General features: G+C 37.5%; 1 protein-coding gene across 1 annotated transcript in view; it reads right to left on the reverse strand.

Annotated features, from left to right (window-relative positions):
* LOC136850625 (protein artemis-like) overlaps positions 1-22,517 on the reverse strand; it is a 100,383-nt gene that overhangs the window by 20,635 nt on the left and 57,231 nt on the right. The window contains exon 5 of the mRNA XM_067124323.1: positions 13,858-13,998. Coding sequence (XP_066980424.1) covers positions 13,858-13,998 — 141 coding nt within the window. The remainder of the gene's footprint in view (positions 1-13,857; positions 13,999-22,517) is intronic.

Below are 22,517 nucleotides of genomic sequence, written 5' to 3' on the forward strand. Positions count from 1 at the left end.
TGTTTAGGTTAAAAGAAATTGGTAAATAATTTGATTTTTTTAATGCAAAAGGGGTACTATATATATAAACAAAATAGTATATAAACAAAAATAAAATATGAATCAAATAAAGAAAAAATTTACAAAAATAAATACCATTTGGTGATTGATATCAGTTACTCTGTGTTATTTACTTACTTTATTTTTTAGATGTATTAAATAAAAGCCATTTTTGGATATAGAAAGTCAGAAGAGTTCATTAATATGAAATATAAAATCATACTTCAAAATGGTAAGTTGGTAACTTAATATTTTGCTTAACCCTTAAACACCGAGCCTCTATTTACAAAAAAGTCTGTCGTATGCCGGCAGCGTTCGGGAGTTAGTGCCGAAGCGGAAAAAAAGTTTTTTTCAAAAAGTCACAGCACGCTTAGTTTTTAAGATTGAGTTCATTTTTGTCTCCTTTTTTTTTTGTTATTGCCTGAAGTTTAGTATGCAACCATCAGAAATGGAAAAAATATTATCATATATAAATATTGAAATATACGACAGCGTGAAAAAAAATTTCATACGGAACTAGGCAACAGCCCAGTTTACACCAAGGATCCTAGAATTCAGTAAACAGGAAACTAAAAATTTTCCCGTTTGTATAACCTCGGAACTTGCGTATGATCCATATAATCTAGGACTAGGCAGTAGCTATATTAGTTTAAATTAAACTTACAAAAACACCCCATTACTGGACAATCACTTTACTAGGCAGTAATTTACTACATGATAATCTAGAACTAGATGAAAATAGTAACCTATGCAAGATGAGATGGTAGCCTAGCCTCAAGGTTACATACTAAGGCATTTGTGTTTTATGTAACCATACCCTTGTGAAATAATTAGCCCAGATTAAGCAGTATCCTAGATTAGAGTAAGTGATAACCTGACAATAAGAGTTTACATTATTGGCATACTATATGATATTATAGACCAAATAACCTAGGATTGGATACAATCAAGGGAAGTTGTCAACCTGGGCCAGACAAACATAGTAGCCTAACTGTGCTTACTTATTAGCAAATTGCTAAGTTTATATACCCTATATATTTGTAAAGGTGTCCGGACCATTTGTACCCAGACATTTCGTTACCGGACATTACGCTACGGGACAGTTCGTTACCTAGGACCCTTCGCTACCAGGCCATTACGCTACCAAAAGGTCAAAGTTTTGTCCACTATTATTTTTGTAATTAAATGTTGATCACCTTGTTAATGTAGTTCCTAACTTGGAATACTGAATAGTTGTTAACATAATTACTATTATACATCTTACCTTGTTACTTAAAATACTGGATACTATTATACATTTTACTTTGTTACTGTAACTAAACCAACGTATTTCATTTGCTAAGTATCTCTTTTTTAAAAGTGACTGAACCCTTAGTCAAGATGCCCAGGACGATTGAATCCAGAAGAAAACAAATCAAGTTGGTGGATGATTTGAATTACATATACTGTAAGCAGAAGGAAAATAGTGATGGGACAAAACAATACTGGATGTGTGAAAATCGGACGTGTAAAGCAAGAGTGCACACAAACGTTGATGAGGATAATTATGTAATAATAAAGGAAGTCGGTGAACACAATCATACTACCACGGCTTCTTCTGTAAATGCAAAATGTGCAAGCAATCAAATCAAAGATAAAGCTCTTGGAACCCAGGACTCTTCACGTACTTTGATTGCTACTGAATTAAAGAATTTACATGAATGTGCCATAGCTGAACTTCCTTGTCCATCAAATATAAGTCGTAATATACGCCGATGGAGGCAAAAGGAAAATAAATCTCCTCCAATTCCACAAGTAAGGCATGGTTATCTGATTCCCAAAGACTACGCCAAACTGAGTACTGGGTCATTATTTCTGCAATATGACAGTGGCGAAGACGATCTCGAAAGGATTTTGGTATTTGCATCTGCAGATGGATTAAGTGATTTGAAAAAGTTTAAAGTATGGGCAGGTAATGGAACATTCAAATGTTGTCCAATTATATACTATCAGTTATATACATTGCATATACAAACTAAAGACATAAGTATTCCCCGACTTTTTGCACTACTACCTGATAAAACCGAAGCCACTTACAAGCGCCTTTTTTCTGTAATTAAAGACCTCGTACAAAATCATGAGCCAGATCGCACTGTGGTTGATTTTGAAAAGGCTGTCATTAATTCACTGAAGGCTGTTTTTCATGAAACAGAAGTTAGCTGTTGTTTATTTCATTTATCTCAGAATGTTTACAAACATACAGTTCAAGCAGGGTACAAGGAACGATATCATCAAGACGACGAATTTAGTTTAAAAGTGCGCTGTTTCCCAGCACTTGCATTTTTACCGCCAAATGACGTTCTTTCAGGGTTTGAGGAGTTGATCGATGATAATGAAATTCCAGAAGAAATAGTTTCGTACTTTTCTACAAATTACATTGGTGGTGAACGAGGCCGGGGATCAAGGAGAAGACGACTAGAACCCGTTTCCTATACAGTTGTGGAATGTGTATCAGAGGACAGTCAATGAAATGCCCAGGACAAATAACAACTTAAGAGGGTTTTCATAGCTCTCTTAGAACTTCAGTTACAAGCTCACATCCAAATATATGGAAATTGATTGATGCCTTGAAAAACGAAGAAGGACTAGCGAGAACAAAATTCATACAAGTAAATTGCGGCAATCTACCTTCAAAGAAAAGAAAGTATAAGAACTCTGAGCAGAGGGTTCTTAATGTTATTAGTCGCTACAACCCTGAATGTAAAATGGATTTTCTTGAGCTATTGCTCATAATTTGAAGCTATATTAATAAAAACTTTCTTTTTATTTTATAATACATGACTAAACTAATATATGACCAAACTAGTACAGTAAATATTTTTAATATTTAAATATTATAATAAATATATAGTATTACTATTGTATTATTATATATAACAAAAATGACAAACTATTATTATTATTATTATTATTATTATTATTATCACATTTATCTAATTAAAAAATATGAGCTCACAACAAATCAAAAAAAAAAAAAAGCTCTTGGTAGCGTAATGGCCTGGTAGTGAAGGGTCCTAGTAACGAACTGTCCTGTAGCAAAATGTCTGGTAACAAAGTGTCCGGGGACGAACGGTCCAGTAACGAACGGTCCTAGCACCATTTGTAATCTATAAAAGTCTGGATTAGCTAATACCCTAACTAGGCTAAGAAAGAATAAGCCCAGTAGTGCATATAAACAGTATTCTAGGGTCAATAACATTAGTAAGATCTTATGAAGCCTATACCCTTACAGGTGATATAAACTTAGAGCAGACAATAGCCTAACCAGATTTAGAGGAAACCCCTCAAGGGAACGTTCCGATTGTTAATTTACAAACAGAGCGGCTGAGTATCAGACAGAAATGTAGTCTCAGCTGCATGAAACAAAAAACCAGATAAGAAAATTAATTTTTGGTATAGCTTATATCCTTAGGTTCTTAATTAAACCTAGAATAAGAAACGACCTAGAATAGGTTAAGCGAGAATCTTCTAAGAGATCTATGCTTAGATTAAAGTAGCTTATACTAGAAGTATTAAACTAAGCCATTTAAAACAGTAGCTTGGTTTAGCTGTTAAACAAATTAGTTTATAGAATAGTCCTTATGGCATGACAGGAATTAAAATTTCACATAAGCCATTGCAAAAGGACTTACAGCTTAAGTAATGCAGCCCTATATGCTGTCAGTCAACCTAAAACCTACAATAGTCTAAGTTAACTCACATATTTTGTAACGTATTACATTTACGCATGGTAACCAAATTAACCTGTAAGATGTAATATATTAATGGCACAAGGTTTTTTACAAAGTGTCTGTTCTTTCAAAAAACGATTTATTCTAAATTAGTTTCTAATAACAACTTGGTTCTTTCACTACAGGGCCACCACTATGCAGGACCCTCAGCTCAAGTGTTCCGTAGCAAATTGCTTGGTTCGCTTTTTGCCAGTGGGTATGGCCCATTCCACCTGCCACGAGCATAGTCCTTGTAAAAATCAGGACAGATTTGCCTGGTTGCCAGATATGTGCAAAGTTTGCAGTGTGCTCTTGGCAGCAAGTTTCAAGGATGAAACAGCTTGTTTCAGGTTGTCTCGATGGGTCCTAGGGTTCAGCAAGGGAGAGGAAGGGGGAGATTATATCTTTCCGGCAGAACTCCGGCAGCATATATTTAACCCATTCTCAGAGGATCCATGTTCGGGCCAAAACCCAATAACATCAGTCCCAAGGACCTCCCAGATAAACCCTGCGGAGAAAATGGAGGAAGTTCCTCTTGGAGGTGATCATCATTTAGATGAAATTGATGTTGCTACCAAAATGTCCTTGCTGAACCCAGAAGGACCTGGGACACTACCTTCAGCTTACTGGGGTAGAAACTTTCCAGAAGGAATTCAATCACCCATGCAACTTTCAGAAGCTGATCAGGATCCTTCCCCCAAAAGGGATACAAGGATTCAGTTAACCCCAAGTGAAATGACTACATATTCAGAGGGGTATAGTAACTCACCCAGGACTTCTACTCCCTGGGGTACAGGCAGTCACATTTCGGCTGCAGATGCTCAGTCAGAATATGCAAGCTCCCCCAGAAGGGATACACAGTTTGCAGTATTTGACCAGTTCCGTAAGGAAATTATGAGCAACATCAAAGATGCCCTTGCCACAGAACGGCAGTACATAATGGGCATTTTGCATGATTCCAAACAGGAAATTAAAGAAATAAAGTCAGTCATGTACACTCCAAAGTGTAAAAGTCTTGCATCCTGCAATCGAAAAGGGAGAGTGGAAACAAACTCTGACCAAACAAGATCCAAGGCTAATTATAAAGCTTCAGGTCAGAACACAACAGGGGCTCCAACATTCTCCCCTGATGATGATCCTAACAACCCTTGGCGAGACGCTTCAATGTGTATTTTCTCTCCTGATGGTAAGTATCTCATTAACGAGAGAAAAACCATGATTGAAGTCGTACATGTGGAGTTTAGAGACAGGGCAGCATTCCCTAATACAGAATGGCGCCTGATTCCACCGCTACTGGACATGGAGAAACCTCAAAAGGAAACAGTTCTCTTATGTGGGAACACAGCATTAAAAGCTGTTGATGATGCCCTTTACCAGATCAACGGTAGGTGGATCTATACTCCCATCATGAATAAAACTCAACTAGCTCACCAAGTACCTCCAGCCTTCTGTCCCTTCACCTTTAAAATAATTAATCATGTGGAGACAAACTTCCAAAATTATGTAGTAACTAGAAAACGGAAGCCATTGGCAGAACTAAAATCATTTGTCACAGTCCTCCCGGTTTCGAAAAATTCCACCAAGGAGTGGGCAACACTTCAGCTCCCTTTTGAAAGGAAAAAGCTCCCCTTGGATGTTGCTACTCAACAATTTGGGACTCCTATGAGAAGAATCTCAGATGAGACAGCTTCATCAGAATTCCATGCTAGGAATCTTCTCCTCAGTATCTTGACCTCTTCCACCTTGCTAGAAGCCGCCACCAAAAGGCTTCCAGATGACACCAGGACATATTTTGCTGCTGTGGCTAAAAGTCTTATGAGAACCCTATGGGAAGCACTCTACGACTTTTTAGACTGGCGCTTAAAAGCACGAATGGAAACATTGGAAGGCTCCAACAAGTCACTTCCTAATGTAACGGCCTTATTACAGTCTAATCCCTTCTGTAGGGACCTGTTTGAGGATTCTGTGGTAACGCAAGTCAACGAGCAAGCACGACAACAAAATTGTACTGTGTGCTCTTCTGGGAAAAGGAGAAATTGGGAAACAAAAAACCCGGAATTTCCCTTTACCCAACTCAAAAGAGGCTCGTTTTGATAAAAAATCATATAAGCCTGCAATCACCTCCAAATCTTTTCCTCACAAACAGGTAAGTAGCCAGAAAGGACAACCTCCTTCAAAAGTACAGCAACAGCCACATAAGCAAGGACATCCTTTTCATAAGGTCCAAAAACCATCGTACAAAGGAAAAGGAAAAGCAACGCCTGGAATGCCCATCAAAGGAAAAGGTAGAGGAAGAGGGGGATATCAACACGAATTGTTTGGTTGGGGGTCGACTCAAAAGACACCACAAGGAATGGAAGTCTTCTCCTTGGGGACAAAGCATTGTTCTCAACGGACTGGGGTGGAAATGGTCCCACCCTCCCCCGCCTTTAAAGGGGTTCTTTCAAGCATCAAACCCCTCTCTAGAAGATTACGTGCAGAAGGCCCTATTAAAAGGTGCCATAGAGAAACATGCATATATTTGCCACCAGGCACATCTCTTCAGTGTTCCCAAAAAGGATTCCTCTGAAAAAAGTGATCCTCTACCTATCAACATTGAACAAGTATATTCTTTGCCAAAAGTTTCGGATGACTACCGTTGCCCAAGTACGTTCAGTCATTCCAAAAAGGAGTTGGACAGTTTCTATAGATCTGAAAGATGCATACTGGCACGTCCCTAATGCCACTCCCTTTCACCCCTTCCTAGGGTTCCGGATAGGGAAAGAGACGTACAGGTACAAAGTCATGCCCTTTGGACTAAACATTGCCCCAAGAATTTTTACAAAACTAGCAACGGTAGTCGTCCAGGAACTCAGGAAGGAAAGAATACAACTAATATCTTACCTAGACAACTGGTTAATCTGGGGGGCCACAAGAAAAGAATGCCTAAAAAACTTAAGAGCAGTGATCAACAGACTCCAGTCAAAAGGTTTCCTAATAAATTAGGAAAAATCCCGTCTCACACCCAGCAGACGTTTTCAGTGGTTGGGACTGTGTTGGGATACTCTTCAGGGCCTGTTGTCTCTCCCCATCAAAACTCAGAACAGGATAAGGAAAGACCTCAAAAGGTTCCTAGACCAGCACAGAGTTTCAAGACGGCAATTAGAACGCATGATGGGTCTACTGCAATTTGCATCCATAATAGATCCAATACTCAGATTGCAATTGAAAAACATGAACAAATTTTGGCTGTCGCACGCAAGACAAAAGCTGCGAGACAGATCTCACCAAAAGAATCAAAAAGTCCGGGAGATACTTCGGCCTTGGACCCGGAAGGAATCTCTGGCGAAACAGGTCACCCGACTCCTCCATCTGTAAGAGTGACAATACACACAGATGCCTCATTGACAGGTTGGGGAGGACATTGGGAAGATCGTCAGGTGGCAGGGAAGTGGTCAGTTTCTCTGAGGAAGTGTCATATCAATTTCCTGGAATTGATGGCTGTCTTTTTGTCTCTCAGAACACTCAAACCTCCAGAAGAGACACACATTCTGTTGGTCCTAGACAACACAACTGCAATGTCCTGCATCAAGAGATCGGGATCACGTTCACCTCCTCTCAACATGGTAATGCTTGCCATTCTTCGGATGGCACAAGTAAAGAAGTGGCACCTGTCTGCAATTCACCTCACAGGGTCTCTCAATGTAATAGCAGACTCTCTATCGAGGAAAACGACAGCCTCAACGGAGTGGATGTTGGACAACCACTCTTTCCAAACAATAGCCAACATGCTTCAATAACCAGAAGTGGACCTGTTCGCCACATACGAGAACCACAAACTTCCAGTATATGTATCTCCGAACTTGGATAGTCAAGCAATAGCAAGAGATGCCTTCCTACTAGACTGGAACAATTGGAAGACGATATATCTTTTTCCGCCACTGTCCCAGATTTCGAAGGTTTTGAGCAAACTCCTAACCTTCAAAGGAACAGCTTACTTAATAGCCCCAAACTGGCCAAACAGACATTGGTTCCTATGACTTCAACAGCAGGCGAAAAAATCAATTCCACTGTCATCCGCTGTACTATCCCAGAAAGTAGGAGGGAAAATTATTTACGCATCCTCCTTTCTGAGCCGAGACCTTCACGTGTGGATTTGTTAAACATTATCTGCCGTGAAAACTACTCACCCAACATTGCTAGGTACCTAGTGCAAAAGTTACGGACGTCATCTATCCGACAATACCAGTCTGTATGGAAGATATGGTTAGATTATATCCATACTGAGAGCCCAGTTGAAATTTCTATGGAAACACTTTTAAATTTTATGATATATCTTTTTGAAGACAAACGCCTTGTGGTTACAACAATCATGTCATACAAGACAGCATTATCAGAACCCTTGCTTTATGGATTCAGGATTGACTCCAGCATAGAAGTCGTTACTTCCCTTCTACGGTCTTTTGCTCTGCAAAGACCTGCTCCCGAAAGACTCCCAATTACTTGGTCCCTGAACAAGGTACTTGGACTTCTATCTACTCCTCAGTTCAGTGGACCCAATACAACCGCAACTCTCAAACTACAAAAGGCGATTTTCCTAATTGCATTAGCTTCAGGGGCCCGTATTAGTGAACTGGGCTCTCTTCGACGGGGACGATATATCACACAAACTGTTGATAATCATTTATCATTGTCCCCAGGCCCATCATTCCTGGCCAAGAATGAGGATCCTTTTAAAAGGAAATCTCCTATTCTTATAAGGAAACTTAATTTAGCAGACAAAACATTATGCCCAGTTCAAGCACTTAAGGGTTACCTAGAGGTCACGGCATTCACATGACTTTCGGAGTCATGGCATGGGCTAATTTCATAGTGAGGTTAGGCCTGTGTGTTACTATATTAGAATATTATGATATGTAGTTGTCGTTTGACGCAATATCTTTGAGTATAGAGTTACAAAATAAAGTTTTGTTACTTAGGATTTTTTTTTTTTCTTTTGTGGGGTGATTAGTGTATCAGACGAAATCGGTCTGATCTGTTACGGGTTTGGGGCAAATCAGTTAGGGTTTAGGATAGGATTAGGAGGACTTTAATATGACTTCCATATTTAGATTTTTCAGTTCTCTTTTAGAATAAGAGGGCTGTGCCATTGGTACTTGTAGTTGTTTTGATCATAGGAGCAATTGCTAGTATGTCAATTGCTATTTTGTTGAGAATTGAGCAGGTATCGACACTATTTGCTAACCACGGTAAAACTTTGATGACTTTGCGAGATATTTTACCTCTCAGATGTTTAGAATTGCCTTTAATGAATTCAGTATATTGGTATGATTCTCAAGTAATTTTTACTGGGAAGAATTTGTATGGGTAGTATCTTAAAGTTAGTATAACTGATAGAGGGTTGACTGTGGAAATTCCAGTTGGCAACTTGGAATTGTTTCACAGTTTTATATGACCTTTGCCCTAGTGGGTTTAATATTTTAGTAATAGTATGGCCTAGGGAGTGGACTAGGTACCCTTTTGGGTTGACTGTCCACATGACCAACTTACGTTACACACCACTTCCTTGCAACAGAGCCTTATGAATGACTTCTATGTGCTTCAATTGATACAAGTTAGATATCGGGGCCGTCTACGTTACGCCTGCAGGTTTCTACGCCTACACCTTCATGAGAGAATCCAGGGTTTTTGGAGAGATGTCGGGCAGGACGTCTACAAATCCCCATGGTTGCTGGGAGACATCTGTACGGCGCAAAGGATTCATGGGCGCCGCATTCAACATGGGCTTGTGCAGTCGCAAGCCGTTCAGCATAGTTGGATCACCAGGAATTCAAGATGTGAAGCGAAGCATGGGCTTGTACAATTGCAAGCCGTCCAAAATATTTAGACCATCAAGAATGCAAGATGTGAAATGTTATATTCTACAACGAACTTTTATTGGGATAACAGTTGTGCATATGAGACAAATAATTTTTGTATCTAGTGCAGACAGTTTGCTATGATGGTCAGGCAAAAAATCCCAGAGAAGGTGACTTACCATGGAATGTCAGCAATGACATCACAGAACACCAGTAGCTACTACCGGATGGCAGGGATAGTGACAGCTGAGTAGGGATGGTAGAGGGTTTTGCATGACATCACCATGTAACCATGACAACATCCGGAGCTATCTGCACAACACATAAGAGGCGAGTGCCAAGAAGCGAGAGCCATTCTATCACCAGGCTAATTCACTCTAGATAAACGAGCAGCGGAGGAAGAGCAGCTATTACGAATAGAAACAACTGTCAAAAGGTGACGAATACGAAGCTACAGAGGAGAAAACTGAGTAAGATGGGAGACAGATTACTCAGCTCAGCGGATGGTACAGGATGAGTAAATGATGACAGAAGAATTGACATCCGGCTCAGAAACTAATGAAGTAAATATGTGTCTGCATCCCTAAATAACTCTACCCGTTCATATACATCACTATCACTCTCTACAAAATGGATGATATGTGAGCCAGTATATGCAAGCGCTAAACTACCAAAAAACTCCGGAAAACGAGTCGAATTTGAACCGGAAGACAGTTGAGGGAGGTGGCGATGGGCACAGACCTTGGTCCCAAGACATGCCATGGTTCCCTATCCGCAGAGAAGACCAACAGACCCGGGGCAGTCCAGAGGGCGGGCTACTGACGGATGCCAAGGCTTCAACACCTCTCTCACAGGGGGAAACCGAAAAAGGTTGATCACTATGAGGAGGGGGGACAATCTCTCCTTAATATATACAGTCAAATTTCTAACCATAAAGGAATATTTCTCAATTACCCATTATTTTTCACCTGAACCACATAGGGGGTAAAATAAGGCGGAGCAGAGGTGAGAGAGGAATTAACCTAGGCTACAGGTAAGCTAATGGAAGAGGAGAAGCAACACAAGAAGACAATATGCAAAGACTAAGTAGGCTTATGGCCTGCCCTAACAAATTGTCTACGTAATCTATCGGCCTTTAGCATCTTCTGATACTTCACCAAATTTTCATCCTCTTTTCAGACCACTCCTTATTATCTTCACAACAAGAAAACCACACTTGTGCCTCAATAGCATGGCTAACACACACGTGGCCATCATGCACATGCAAAACATTTGTTTCCACATATACAGCCTAATGTTTTCATCTGTTTGTTGTAGATGACGTAACGCAAAAACAGAAAAGAAGCACAATAACATACAGCAGAAAATCAGCCAGAAATCATCAAAATTATTACTAACGCTGATTCACACTTGTCTGCATAAGGGCACAGCATAAAGAATTCTGACAAGAATGCAAACATTCCAATGCCACCAGGTGAGAAACAGGTGATTACAGAGACAGTCCTACCAGGTTAGCCAAGTGTTATTTTGTTTTATTTTGAATGGCGATCACAACTAACGATGCAAAGATATAAGCTAAATTTAACAGTGTGGGTAAGATTCATTCCAAATAAATATTTTTTGAAAAAGCTTTAAAAAAGAATATATTTTTTAACCAAAAAACATAACAAATTTTAATTTCCCATAATTTATTTGCTACTTATGCCTGTTATTGCACATAAAGTGAGTAAAGAAACAAGAAAAATAGGCAAACAATTTTACATTATCTATTCAGAAAAGGCTTGATGATCATTCTCTTGAACAACCCCTACATTTGGAGGAGACAGAGTAAAACATCCCTCATACTCTCCAGATGTCATCCCTCATACTCTCCAGATGTCATCCCTCTGATACATAACATCAAAATATTTATTAGTTTCTACTTCAAATTTTCTATTCATCATCAAAAAGTCATGGGGTAACTTCTACATGACATTATCTGAATCTCAGATGGTTAACTGCACAAATCACACAACAACATAAATGTAAATTTATATGCCTCATAGCTTTAATCCCTTTTCTGGTGAATATCACTTCCTACATGATAAGAACACGATAAAATTTCTCTTGAAAGATAAGTGACTTCTTTTCCCAGTCTGGTATTCTTCTAACATACTTTACTATCTGTCATCTTAAGCCATGGCAAGCTAAAACTAAACATTCCCCCTATCAACGTAGCTGGGATTAGGGCATATACAGTAATAAAAGTACAATAATTTATACTGTATTGGATAAGAGAATTTCTCTACCTCAGTTAAATCTGTTTTTCCATGAACCTCAGCAATGAAAAAATCCCAGAAACTTTTCTATTCTGTATCATATCCACTGAATCTGGCCTTGACTACTTTTGACCTGGTGTTTAACAATGGATTATTACTAACAACCCCTTTCAGTACTGCCCATGCTTGTTCAAAAAGTTATGTGCACTTGCCTTAGTATAGTGAATACCAAGTTTACCTCTTCAGTGATATCACAGCTTTATTTCCACTGGCGAAAGTCTATCAGATTATCTTTAAAGTGTCACAATTTCCAGCTTATCACGTGACTGAATGATGTCATGGGTTTAAGATTAATGGTAATGGCCAACTTAAGCCCTCTTCTATGATTATTCATAGTACTCATCTTCCTATTTTTTTGGGCCTTAACTCCGAAAATAAATGTTACTTCTTGACAGAACTCACTGGTGAAATAAAGTACAATTATTTACAATACACATACTTTGTTCAACTTTCCCAAGTGAAGGTCAATTTATCCATGATTTTTAATGTCATTCAACAACCAACTAAAAGTTCTTTTCAACTTTACTGCCATTTTATGTCAGCTGATCTCACTAGTTACCATTAAGTATAAAGATTATGTATGTACTGTATGTGCACTCATTTTATATAGACACTTTTTTGTAAATTATGTCAAAAGAAAATGTTTTTACAAGCTGTACTTTCTCATTGATTTTAAGAGAATTTTAACAACCAACAATTGGAAGTTCTTTCTTTTTCTTTTACTTCCATTATTGTCAGACAAGTAATCTTGCCTATGACCACTATTGAGCTAATGAAACTATTAAAACCTCTCTCTCGACACCCTCACTTGCACATAACCTAAACAACTCCAATAGCACTTGATCTAGTTAAGAACTTTTCCCATTCTAATGTTTCCCTTTTACACTTCTGTTTCTTTGAATCACTGTTAGCAGAGAAACTAAGTGGATTTTCCTTCTGTTGCTCTGTCTTAAACAATCAAAGAACTAAGGCAGTATAATTCACACATGCTTCCTACAGAAACACCTCTGTTGAGTTTTTTCATAAGCTAAACCATATCTTTAATAGACATTGTATGGGTTTGAGCTCTACTGGAGAAGCATTTCCTTATCACTTGGGAGCCACTGTTGGAGTAAAAAAAAAAAAAAAAAGTTTGTGTTTACAATGACACCCAGAGCGTTTATGTAGCAAGCAGTGCCACCCAATTTTAGTGGCAAGGTAGTGTGACGAAATGGGTAATTTAAAAATACAGTAGCCAGAATAATTGCTGAATCAGTGATCATACAAGATTAGTAACCGTACTTCTCTTTGTAACTACCACTGGACAGGAATGGGAACAGTTGAATTTCTTCTATTACTGTTAAGTGCACTAAGTACAATTAAAAGAAAGAATCAGTATCAGGAATGATGTTAATGGTAACAGGCAAATCAAGAATGTTGTACCTGCCTATTGCTCTTGTTTTCATTTAGAGAATTCTTGACCAAGAACATCTTGAGGCAAATGAAATGGGCAGTTGGAGTAACTGATTTGTGATATAAAGCATTTATAATTATGATACTCACTTTTAACAACAGTAGCTAAAATGGTCTCACTGTCAGCATATCTTCAACATATGTAAAAATACTTATATCAGTAGCTGTATTTGTACAGGAGCCTATTACTTATAAAATTAATCAATATCAAAGGGAAACAGACCCCTACACAGCACTAGCCATTTTAGTGTGTCCTGTCCAGAGGTATTCCTATGAATGTGTATCTGTCTACCAGTATGCTAGGCGGTTCCACTTACCTGGCTTCTGAATGATTCTGAGTTACAGTACAATGCTGGAATTTTGTCCTACAACATTTAAGAAATCACAATGGATTTCTGATAACCTAATCACATTATTTTAGAAAAATATTAAATAAAACATGGCAAATGAGCTACATCTCACCTTTGCTGATTGATAAAATGTATAAAACATTGCAGAGGGTCTAATAACACGTATGCTGGGTGCAGTGTCAACGCCAAACGGTACACATCGGCATGGAAGTTGTCTATCAGTTTGATCTTCTCCTTCTTCTACTTCATTCATCTGCAAAACCAAAGATAACAATTGAGAATTTTCCAGTCCTAGCAAAGATACTAAAAGCAGGGATAATTTTTCTTATAAAGTCTGTTTTATCAAAATACCAACAACAATTAATATTCATATTACTTTGCACCCATATCTAGGTAAACAAGCCATCCATTCTGGTGTAAGTTACTGAACCTTATTGGTCTTGAAAACTAGTGACAACAGCTGGCTAGGGAGGTCCTTCCACTGCCTGTCCTGCTCTCTTCACTTTCATTTAATGCTCAATGTTCTGAATACAACTACAAGGAAAGAAGGGGAACTCCTTATGAAACAGTGGTTGTACCTATCCAAAACAATCATCTTTTAAGTTTGTTATGCTCACCTGATATAACAACCACTTACTCCTATTTGCTGAATAACTCTTGAAGGCAGAGGAGTTTTTATACAAATAACTGGCTGAGGAAAACCAAGGTCTACATGAACTGAATCTTGAATGGACTCCTTGGTACTTTGGTGACCAAACTAAATATGCCAAGATCTCCAGCTGATGAGTTGCACTTCAATACAATGTCAACTCACGCAGGCAAACAAAAACCAAAATAGTAACACCTAATATGATAGAAATGGTAGAGCAGAGAAATGTATTTATCCATTAATTTCCAATATTAAGGTTGCAAAAATGCAGGTTTCTAACTTCAAATACTAGAGGTTTAGTGTGCATTCAAGCCCTGGAAAGCCCATGGCTGCAAGTCACATTATGCTTGCCTACAATAAGTTTTGCTTACAACCAAGTATTATCAAGCAACCACACTGATTCACCTAACTGACCCAGCTCCACCATGGAGGGACAGGTTGTTGTGCAATTAGAACCTCAAAATTTCAAGCAGCGATGCAATGCATTACAATCCTACAACAATTCACCTTGTTCTTATTTATTTCTCTTCTTTCTGTATGTCATATCTTATGTATTTTTTTTTTTTAATTAATGCCATATTCTTTAAAAGCTTGAACATTAAGTCAGTGGCCCTTGTAGGCTTGTTCCATTTGAATAGAATTTATCTCCAGAAAATTAATAATAAACTCATTTACAATAGCCTGTGTGGACAAGTCTTACAGTAACACTCTCTGTGAAAACCATTGTTGCCCTGAAGTTTGTTGCTTTATATTGTCCCCTCAAAAATTCCGGTTACGTGTACCTGCTTAGTCCTGCTAAATGAATGTAACCTAACACAAGCGTTCTAACCTTAACTTCCTTAATGCATGATCAATCCCATATTAAATCCACAGTGCCTGGTATAGCACACTACTCCCCCTTCATTACTTTATTTGTGTGCCTCTGTATCAGTTTTGTTGTTTCTATACGCTTAATTCATTTACTTGAAAGTGACACTAACGTTTGTTGTAGGGTTGTTGAGTGGTTATCAGTGAGTGTGTATTCCCGGTTTTATCTATTTAATAATTTTTTATGGATTTCAAGTTACGCATTCTTTCAATTTTCAGTTATTTTGATTACTGTATTTCATGTGCATCATTTATTATATATACATTTCAATTAATCATAACTGCACTGTAGTGCTGAATGATACACGTAACTCATAGTCCAAGTGCTTGGGCTAAGCCCTAAATTTTATAATCCACTAATCCATTTATAGTAAAGTGAAACCCCAGCATTCGCGGGGGATGAGTACCACAACCCCCCCCCCCGTGAATAGCTAAAATCCGCAAATACTTAAAACCCTCTAAAGACACTTAGAACTGCCCATTTTCATAGTTTAAACACAAGAAAAACCCTGTAAAAATGTTTATACCTGAGTATTTTAATAGTTTTATCACAAAAAGTGCATTTATTCATGAAAATTATATGAAAATACAGTAATTAGTGAATATTTCTCAGTGAAAAATACCGCAAATGGGCGAATTTTCCACGAATAATGGCTAGATATGTTCCACAGAGAAACCCGCGAATGCGTGAGTCCGCGAATCATCAGAACACGAATACAGGGGGTTTACTGTATATTATCTTACAATTTTGATAATTATCGCATTTCTTACTCAAGGCACTTCTTACTGTACAAGAGGGTCAAATATTTGTGGTTCTACAATCATTATCATACTACTGGGAACCCTGCAATTACGTCTGATGTCATAGTTTAAGTCCAACTACCCTCTCTATGGGCTTACTAAATTTAGCTATGTCTGCCTCTAAATTTCTCTGATTTACTCTGATAAGTGCCTTAATTATCCACATTAGACATCACTGTATATTTTTGCCAATTAGGCTGTGGCTTCAAATAGCTATTTCCAAAATACGATCCATATCTGATGCTTTGTAAAGATTTTATTGATGAAAATCTATTAGAAAAGGCCCTGAATATGCACAGTAGTAGTGGACTAAGGGCTTTACTGTTTCAAACATGATTCTGCATACTTAACCCTTAATGGATGGGAATCCTCATATGATTATCTATACAGGTAGTGCTGGAGTTGCATTAATTCACTTTATGATAATTTGATTTTAAGATGGGGTTAGCAATTAATACTGACACGACAATATTTATAAAATATTTTTAAATTTCACATGGGCACAGGCAGCAGCGTGCAATCAGGCAGCGAGAGAGACCAAATCACAACAGATCAACTTCTTTTCCTCCATCTTTTCTAGTTAAAAAAAGTAAAAGAGAATATTGTTATTGTTAGTTACGTTATACTCTTGCGTAAATTCATACAGCCATAAACAACTGAACGAGAAACTGCTGTTTTTCTAATAACTGAATCGGATAACAGCCGTTTTGCTTGTATTTCAACCATCGTACAGTAGTAAAAAATTACTGTAGTTATATTATAAATGACGTTAACCCTTAAACGCCGAGCCTCTATTTACAAAAGTGTCTGCCGTATGCCGGCAGCGTTCGGGAGTTAGCGCCCAAGCGGAAAAAAAGTTTTTTCAAAAAATCACAGCACACTTAGTTTCTAAGATTAAGAGTTCACTTTTGGCTCTTTTTTTGTCATTGCCTGAAGTTTAGTATGCAACCATCAGAAATGAAAAAAAATATCATTATCATATATAAATATTGAAATATATGACAGCACAAAAAAAAAAATTTCATATATAATTGTATACAAATTGCGCTTGAGCAAAACGGTTAAAGCTAATGATTATTTTTTTGTTGTTGTATTGTACACTAAATTGCGATGATTTTGGTATATAACAAATTGTAAAACGATCAAAGCAACACGGAGGAAATATCACAAAATGATGCATGAATTTGTAACGCATGGACGTAAAAAAGTTATTTTCAAAAATTCACCATAAATCGAAATATTGTGCTAAAGAAACTTCCCGTTTGTTGCAAAATGAAGGTAATTGATTGAATATTACTAGAATGTAAGAGTTTTAGCTTACAATTGCGTTTTTCAACCATTTTGGTCGAGTCAAAGTTGACCGAAGGTTGAAATTTTGGCACTTATCGTAATTTATATGAAAATGTTCAAAACTTATCAAATCTACAACCATGGGTTGTTTTTTGTTGTATTCTACATGAAATTGTGCACATTTTCATATATAAAACTTTATGTAACGGCTAATATAAAACGGTGCAAAATTTACGACAAAGTGACAAAAGAATTTCTGATACGTCGTTGATGCTTTCTAGTGGGAGAAAAAAGAAATTCGCGAATGCGCAGCTGGATCACGCTTGTAAACAAAACAACAGCGTGATCCGTGAACTCCCAGCATCCCTCAAGGCATGTGATTTAAAATCTTTCGCAAACTAGGCCTATAACTATTTTTCCGCGAATATTTAAAAAAACTTTTTGTAGTCAACGTCCGTACATCCACTTGGCACCCGACAGACAATTTTAGTCGACGTACGATATGTCCAGTCGGCGTTTAAGGGTTAAGTAGAACAGGGCTGATATATTTTTACATTATACCCTTATTTGCTATGGAGAAAAGATTGGCAAGGAAATATACTGCTAAATTTACGCTGCAAGTTGTAGCTGAAGCTGAGAAAACAATGTTCAAGCTGCTAATGACAATAAATTATTGTGCATTGGCAACATGGATGAAGCTCGACTGTAAATAAAATTGGAGAGAAACGTATATTTTAATCAAAATTACTGGGCATGAAAGAACACACATTACTGCTGTTTTCATGCTGATAAAAGATAAATATGTAAAGCTCGTATTACGATGAAATCAAGTGAAAATAGCGAACGGAATCTTGATTTTTTTACACAAAACAAACATGCCCCCAACAACCAACGTCATCTATTAATGAAAAAAATAGCTAAATTAATTTCACAACGAGACATATTTAGTTATATTTCGACTTAAAAACACTTCGTATAATGAAAAATAACCTTGTCCCACATAAATAAAGTATCTAGAGATTCATTCACGGTAACTAGAAGAAAAGCGCTCTGAACTGAGTTAAATACAGCGAAATAAACTTAGCACGTAATCGATTTCCAAACCGAAACATTGATTGCTATGAATACAATTTATAATACAAAAGCAATATGATACAGCAAAGCAAAACATAACTTTTTTAAAAGATCCACGGAACAGATGCATATTTGTTATGTTGATGTTTGTATAATAAGATACTAATATGTGAATATAGGGTACTGTACAGAATAATGTAGGCTAGTATACCATATATGTATACGATATACCATGGTATAGGCTAAGCTAATTCTTGTTTATTATTCAATTTCTCTCTGTATTGAATTATCATAAGTCTATCTGCATGAACCTCAAGAATTAGCTGATATAAATAATTACTATACCGTATATGTATAGAGTATGTATAACTGAATCACGAAAATATGGAATGTGATGAATATATAAATAAAGACACAATCCACGAAGAAAAGAGAAACACTGGGGTGCTGCAAGGCCTTTTGACTGTCATCCTTTACTTAACAGTCTGCTAAGTAAAGGATGACAGTCGAAGGGCCTTGCAGCACTCCAGCGTTTCTCTTTCCTTCATGGATTTTGTCTTTATGTATAGAGTATACTTTATAGTGTAGGCTAGGCTACCATACATGTATAGATGGTACTGAATACCCTAGTTTAGGCTAGGCTACATTCGAAATACGTTTTTTCCAACAAACAATGGGTTTTTTGGAACCTAACCCTGTCGTAAGTAGGACAATACCTGTAACAGGTTTTGGGTGATGGATGGGAATCCTCATATGAGTATTAATATTATGCTCCATTCGGTTTGGATAAATTTAGTTGGAAAAATGTTCGTAGCACTTCAATGATCCATAAATGACTTATGGCAACTATTTAACTGAGCTCAGGAGAGACAACGATCAGTATGCCTTGAGATTTCAGAGGGGAATGTACTGCATCTCAGCTGCACCAGGGTGTCTTTTTATTTATTTATTGCTGTTGGTTTTAGTTATTATCTTATAATTGTAAGTTTAGAAAACAATATTAGAAAAAACATGTACTGTATACGGTACCTCACAAAAAGTTACATCTCCCCATCTCAGTAAATCTCATAAATAATTTACAACAAATATTACTCAGAATTTGTTACTGATTGTAGTTCATATCTGTTATGATACTGTGTTAGCTTTAATTTTAATTTTGCAACATAAAATAAATTATTAGAAAAAACATGCATAACTTGGTAATATTAACATATTTTTACAAGTGTTTTGTAAAAGAGGCCCCACACATGGTTGTAAATAGTCACTTTCAACTTCCTGTGGACGGTAGGGAAACATTTTTAGAATTTTGTTCTTACACCATGTGTATTTGCATATCTTCCTCCTTCCACTGATGTACTTTTTTTTTCTTAAATTGGCCAACCTTAAAGCTTGCCCGGTCTGGGGGTGTGCTTGATATATATTCAGCCGGTCCCTTAAGGGTCAAGGTATTAAACGACAAAACCAAATTGCACTTCTACTGAGCCACATTAAACCTATCCTCATGTGACAATTGTCATCAAACTAAATGAGGTAGTGACAGCACTCACATTATAAATATTTACCTTCAATAAAGGTAAATGGTATCGAGCTAGTTCTCATGCACTAGTCCAATCAAATATGTCACAGAGAACCTCTTGTTCTTGACAAAGACATTCTAGTTTTCTAAAACCAAAAACCAAAAGGTTAACTTTGCCACTTCCAAGCTTAACCTTAGACAAAGACATCTAGGTTTTCTAAAACCACAAAACAAAATATTAACTTTGCCTTTTCCCAGCTTAACCTTTGACAAAGACATTCTAGGTTTCTAAAACCACAAAATAAAAGGTTAACTTTGCCTCTTCTAGGCTTAACTCTTGACAAGGACATCTAGGTTTTCTAAAACCACAACATAAAAAGTTAACTTTGCCTTTCAAGGCTTAACCTTTGACAAAGACATTCTAGGTTTCTAAAACCACAAAATAAAAGGTTAATTTTGATTCCTCCAGGCTTAACCTTTGACACATATGTTATAAGTTCTAAAGTCACAAAATAAAAGGATAACTACCTCTTTCAGGCTTAACCTATCTAGGTAAGTTTTAATTGCCCCAACATGACGGAGAATTGTTTCCCTTTCTTCCCCACCAGAGGTTAAATGGAATTCTTACAGTTCTCTGAAAAGTTAGCCTTAATCTCATTCTCAGCTATAATGCAAAAAGATAAAATAGCATTCCATTAAAACAGCCTTAAGGAGAGTGCTTGCAATAAATTTACTCTTTTTAACTACTGATAGTACTAAATAAAAGCAGTTTTCATAGTAACTAATTCAATGGAACTCATTCCAGAGGCTCAAAAAACCTGCAGATAAACTTTTGACCTGCGTCTAAATCCAGAGAGAGAGACTGATACAGTACTGAACTGAAGGAGCTTCCATCTCAACTGATTTCAAAACCTTAAGGTGTTGATCATCAACCAGATCTAATGGCACGATGCAAAACCAAGGAAATTATGGAACGATAATCTTGAAAGTAGACAGCGAAAAAGTCTTGCTACATCCAAGAAAGCAAAGAAACTTTGATGTCTACAAGGTGCTGAAAATCCCTCTTGAAAGGCAAACCGCTGCTTCTGAGCTTCTGACACAAGGCCACTGTTGTTCTCCACTTGATTAAGGATAGAACCCATGATTCCTTAGAAAATCCCCTACTGGGAGGAGACAGTCGAGCATCTTCAAGTGGTAAGTGTGAGATGCAAAAGTTTGTGGAAGTGCATGAAATTCTGTAGTCTGAGTTGGTTTTCCCTTATTGGAAAAATAAGAGATACATCTACCAAAAGAGCTAGAAAGTTCGAAAATCACTTGCTCTGAGGCTACTAAGGTTCTACACAGGAGTCACTGAGCAATTCTTGAACATGAAATTTGCTCAGTACTTCCTTAGAGGGGGGAAAGGCCTGTGAGTCTGAATCAGGTCAAATTTAAAGAAACACATCCACTGCTCAATCCTGAGGGCCCTCAAAGGAGTCGTAATTGACTGGTTGTTCCTGTATATCTGCATGTTATTAAGTCTACATTTTTGTGCTCCTTTAATCCCACAGCAAATGTCAAACTTGCAGATGTAATGGCCACTCTGTAGGTAGTTTTGTTCTTCTGAATCCTCAATCGCTAAAAACATTGTCCTTAACTAGAATGAATTATCAAACCAATATCACATTGTTCATTTCACTCAAGGAAGCAATCTTTCCACTATGACTTTGTTTCTGACCAGGGATAAAGCTGCTAAACATCTTTGATAGACTTTCCACTGCCCTGACATCTAGTAAGCTTTACTAGTTGTAGTGTTGACCCTTCTATGTTATATGCAAGCGTAATGAGACTAGTCAAAATTCTTCGTTTCGCATTACACGACAGAGGGGAAAAAAACTGGACGTAGGTTTACGAATAAAATGGTCAACTCTTGGTTTCAGTGTCCCTCCTACAGAACTTAGTGACAATAATGGTCCTGGATTACTTACAAGTTTAATGAACGTTAGCTTTAAGTCGTAATCTCTTATGCTGAGATTGTAATGTATCTGAGCCTGATTATTCTAACAAAATCCCCAGTGCTTATTCATCTTCTGACAGACAAGCCTGAAAATTCAAGTATCATCGCTACATCACTAGATAAGAATGAGGAGGGGTTAAGAAAGTTGACTGAAAATCATATTGCACAAAGACTGAGCCAGGAGAAGCAATAGATTCTTTACCATACTGCCAAAAGTTGGCCAACTTGAACCAGCTGACTTAGTGGAAAAGATTTCTTGCTCCTAAAAATTGACACCTTCCACCTATGGGCAAAAAATTCTCTGTGAATACTTAGAGAGGTGCCGTACACGAGCCCAAACAAAGTGCCTTGAACAGCAATACCTCCTCTGTAAATATACCTCGAAGGAACTTGGGTGATTGAGTATGTGCTGGTATGAGAAATATGTCTCCTGCACGTCCACCAAAACATCTGATTGTTCATTTGGAAATAACTAAAACCACGCTGGAAAAACAAAGCATGGGGACAGACACATAAAGTCATTCAGTCTCAATGTGTCCAACAATGGTCGCCAATCTCCAGTTGCTTTTGGAGCTAGAC

This window comes from Macrobrachium rosenbergii, chromosome 22, assembly GCF_040412425.1.
Source record: "Macrobrachium rosenbergii isolate ZJJX-2024 chromosome 22, ASM4041242v1, whole genome shotgun sequence".
NCBI classification, from domain to species: Eukaryota; Metazoa; Arthropoda; class Malacostraca; order Decapoda; family Palaemonidae; genus Macrobrachium; species Macrobrachium rosenbergii.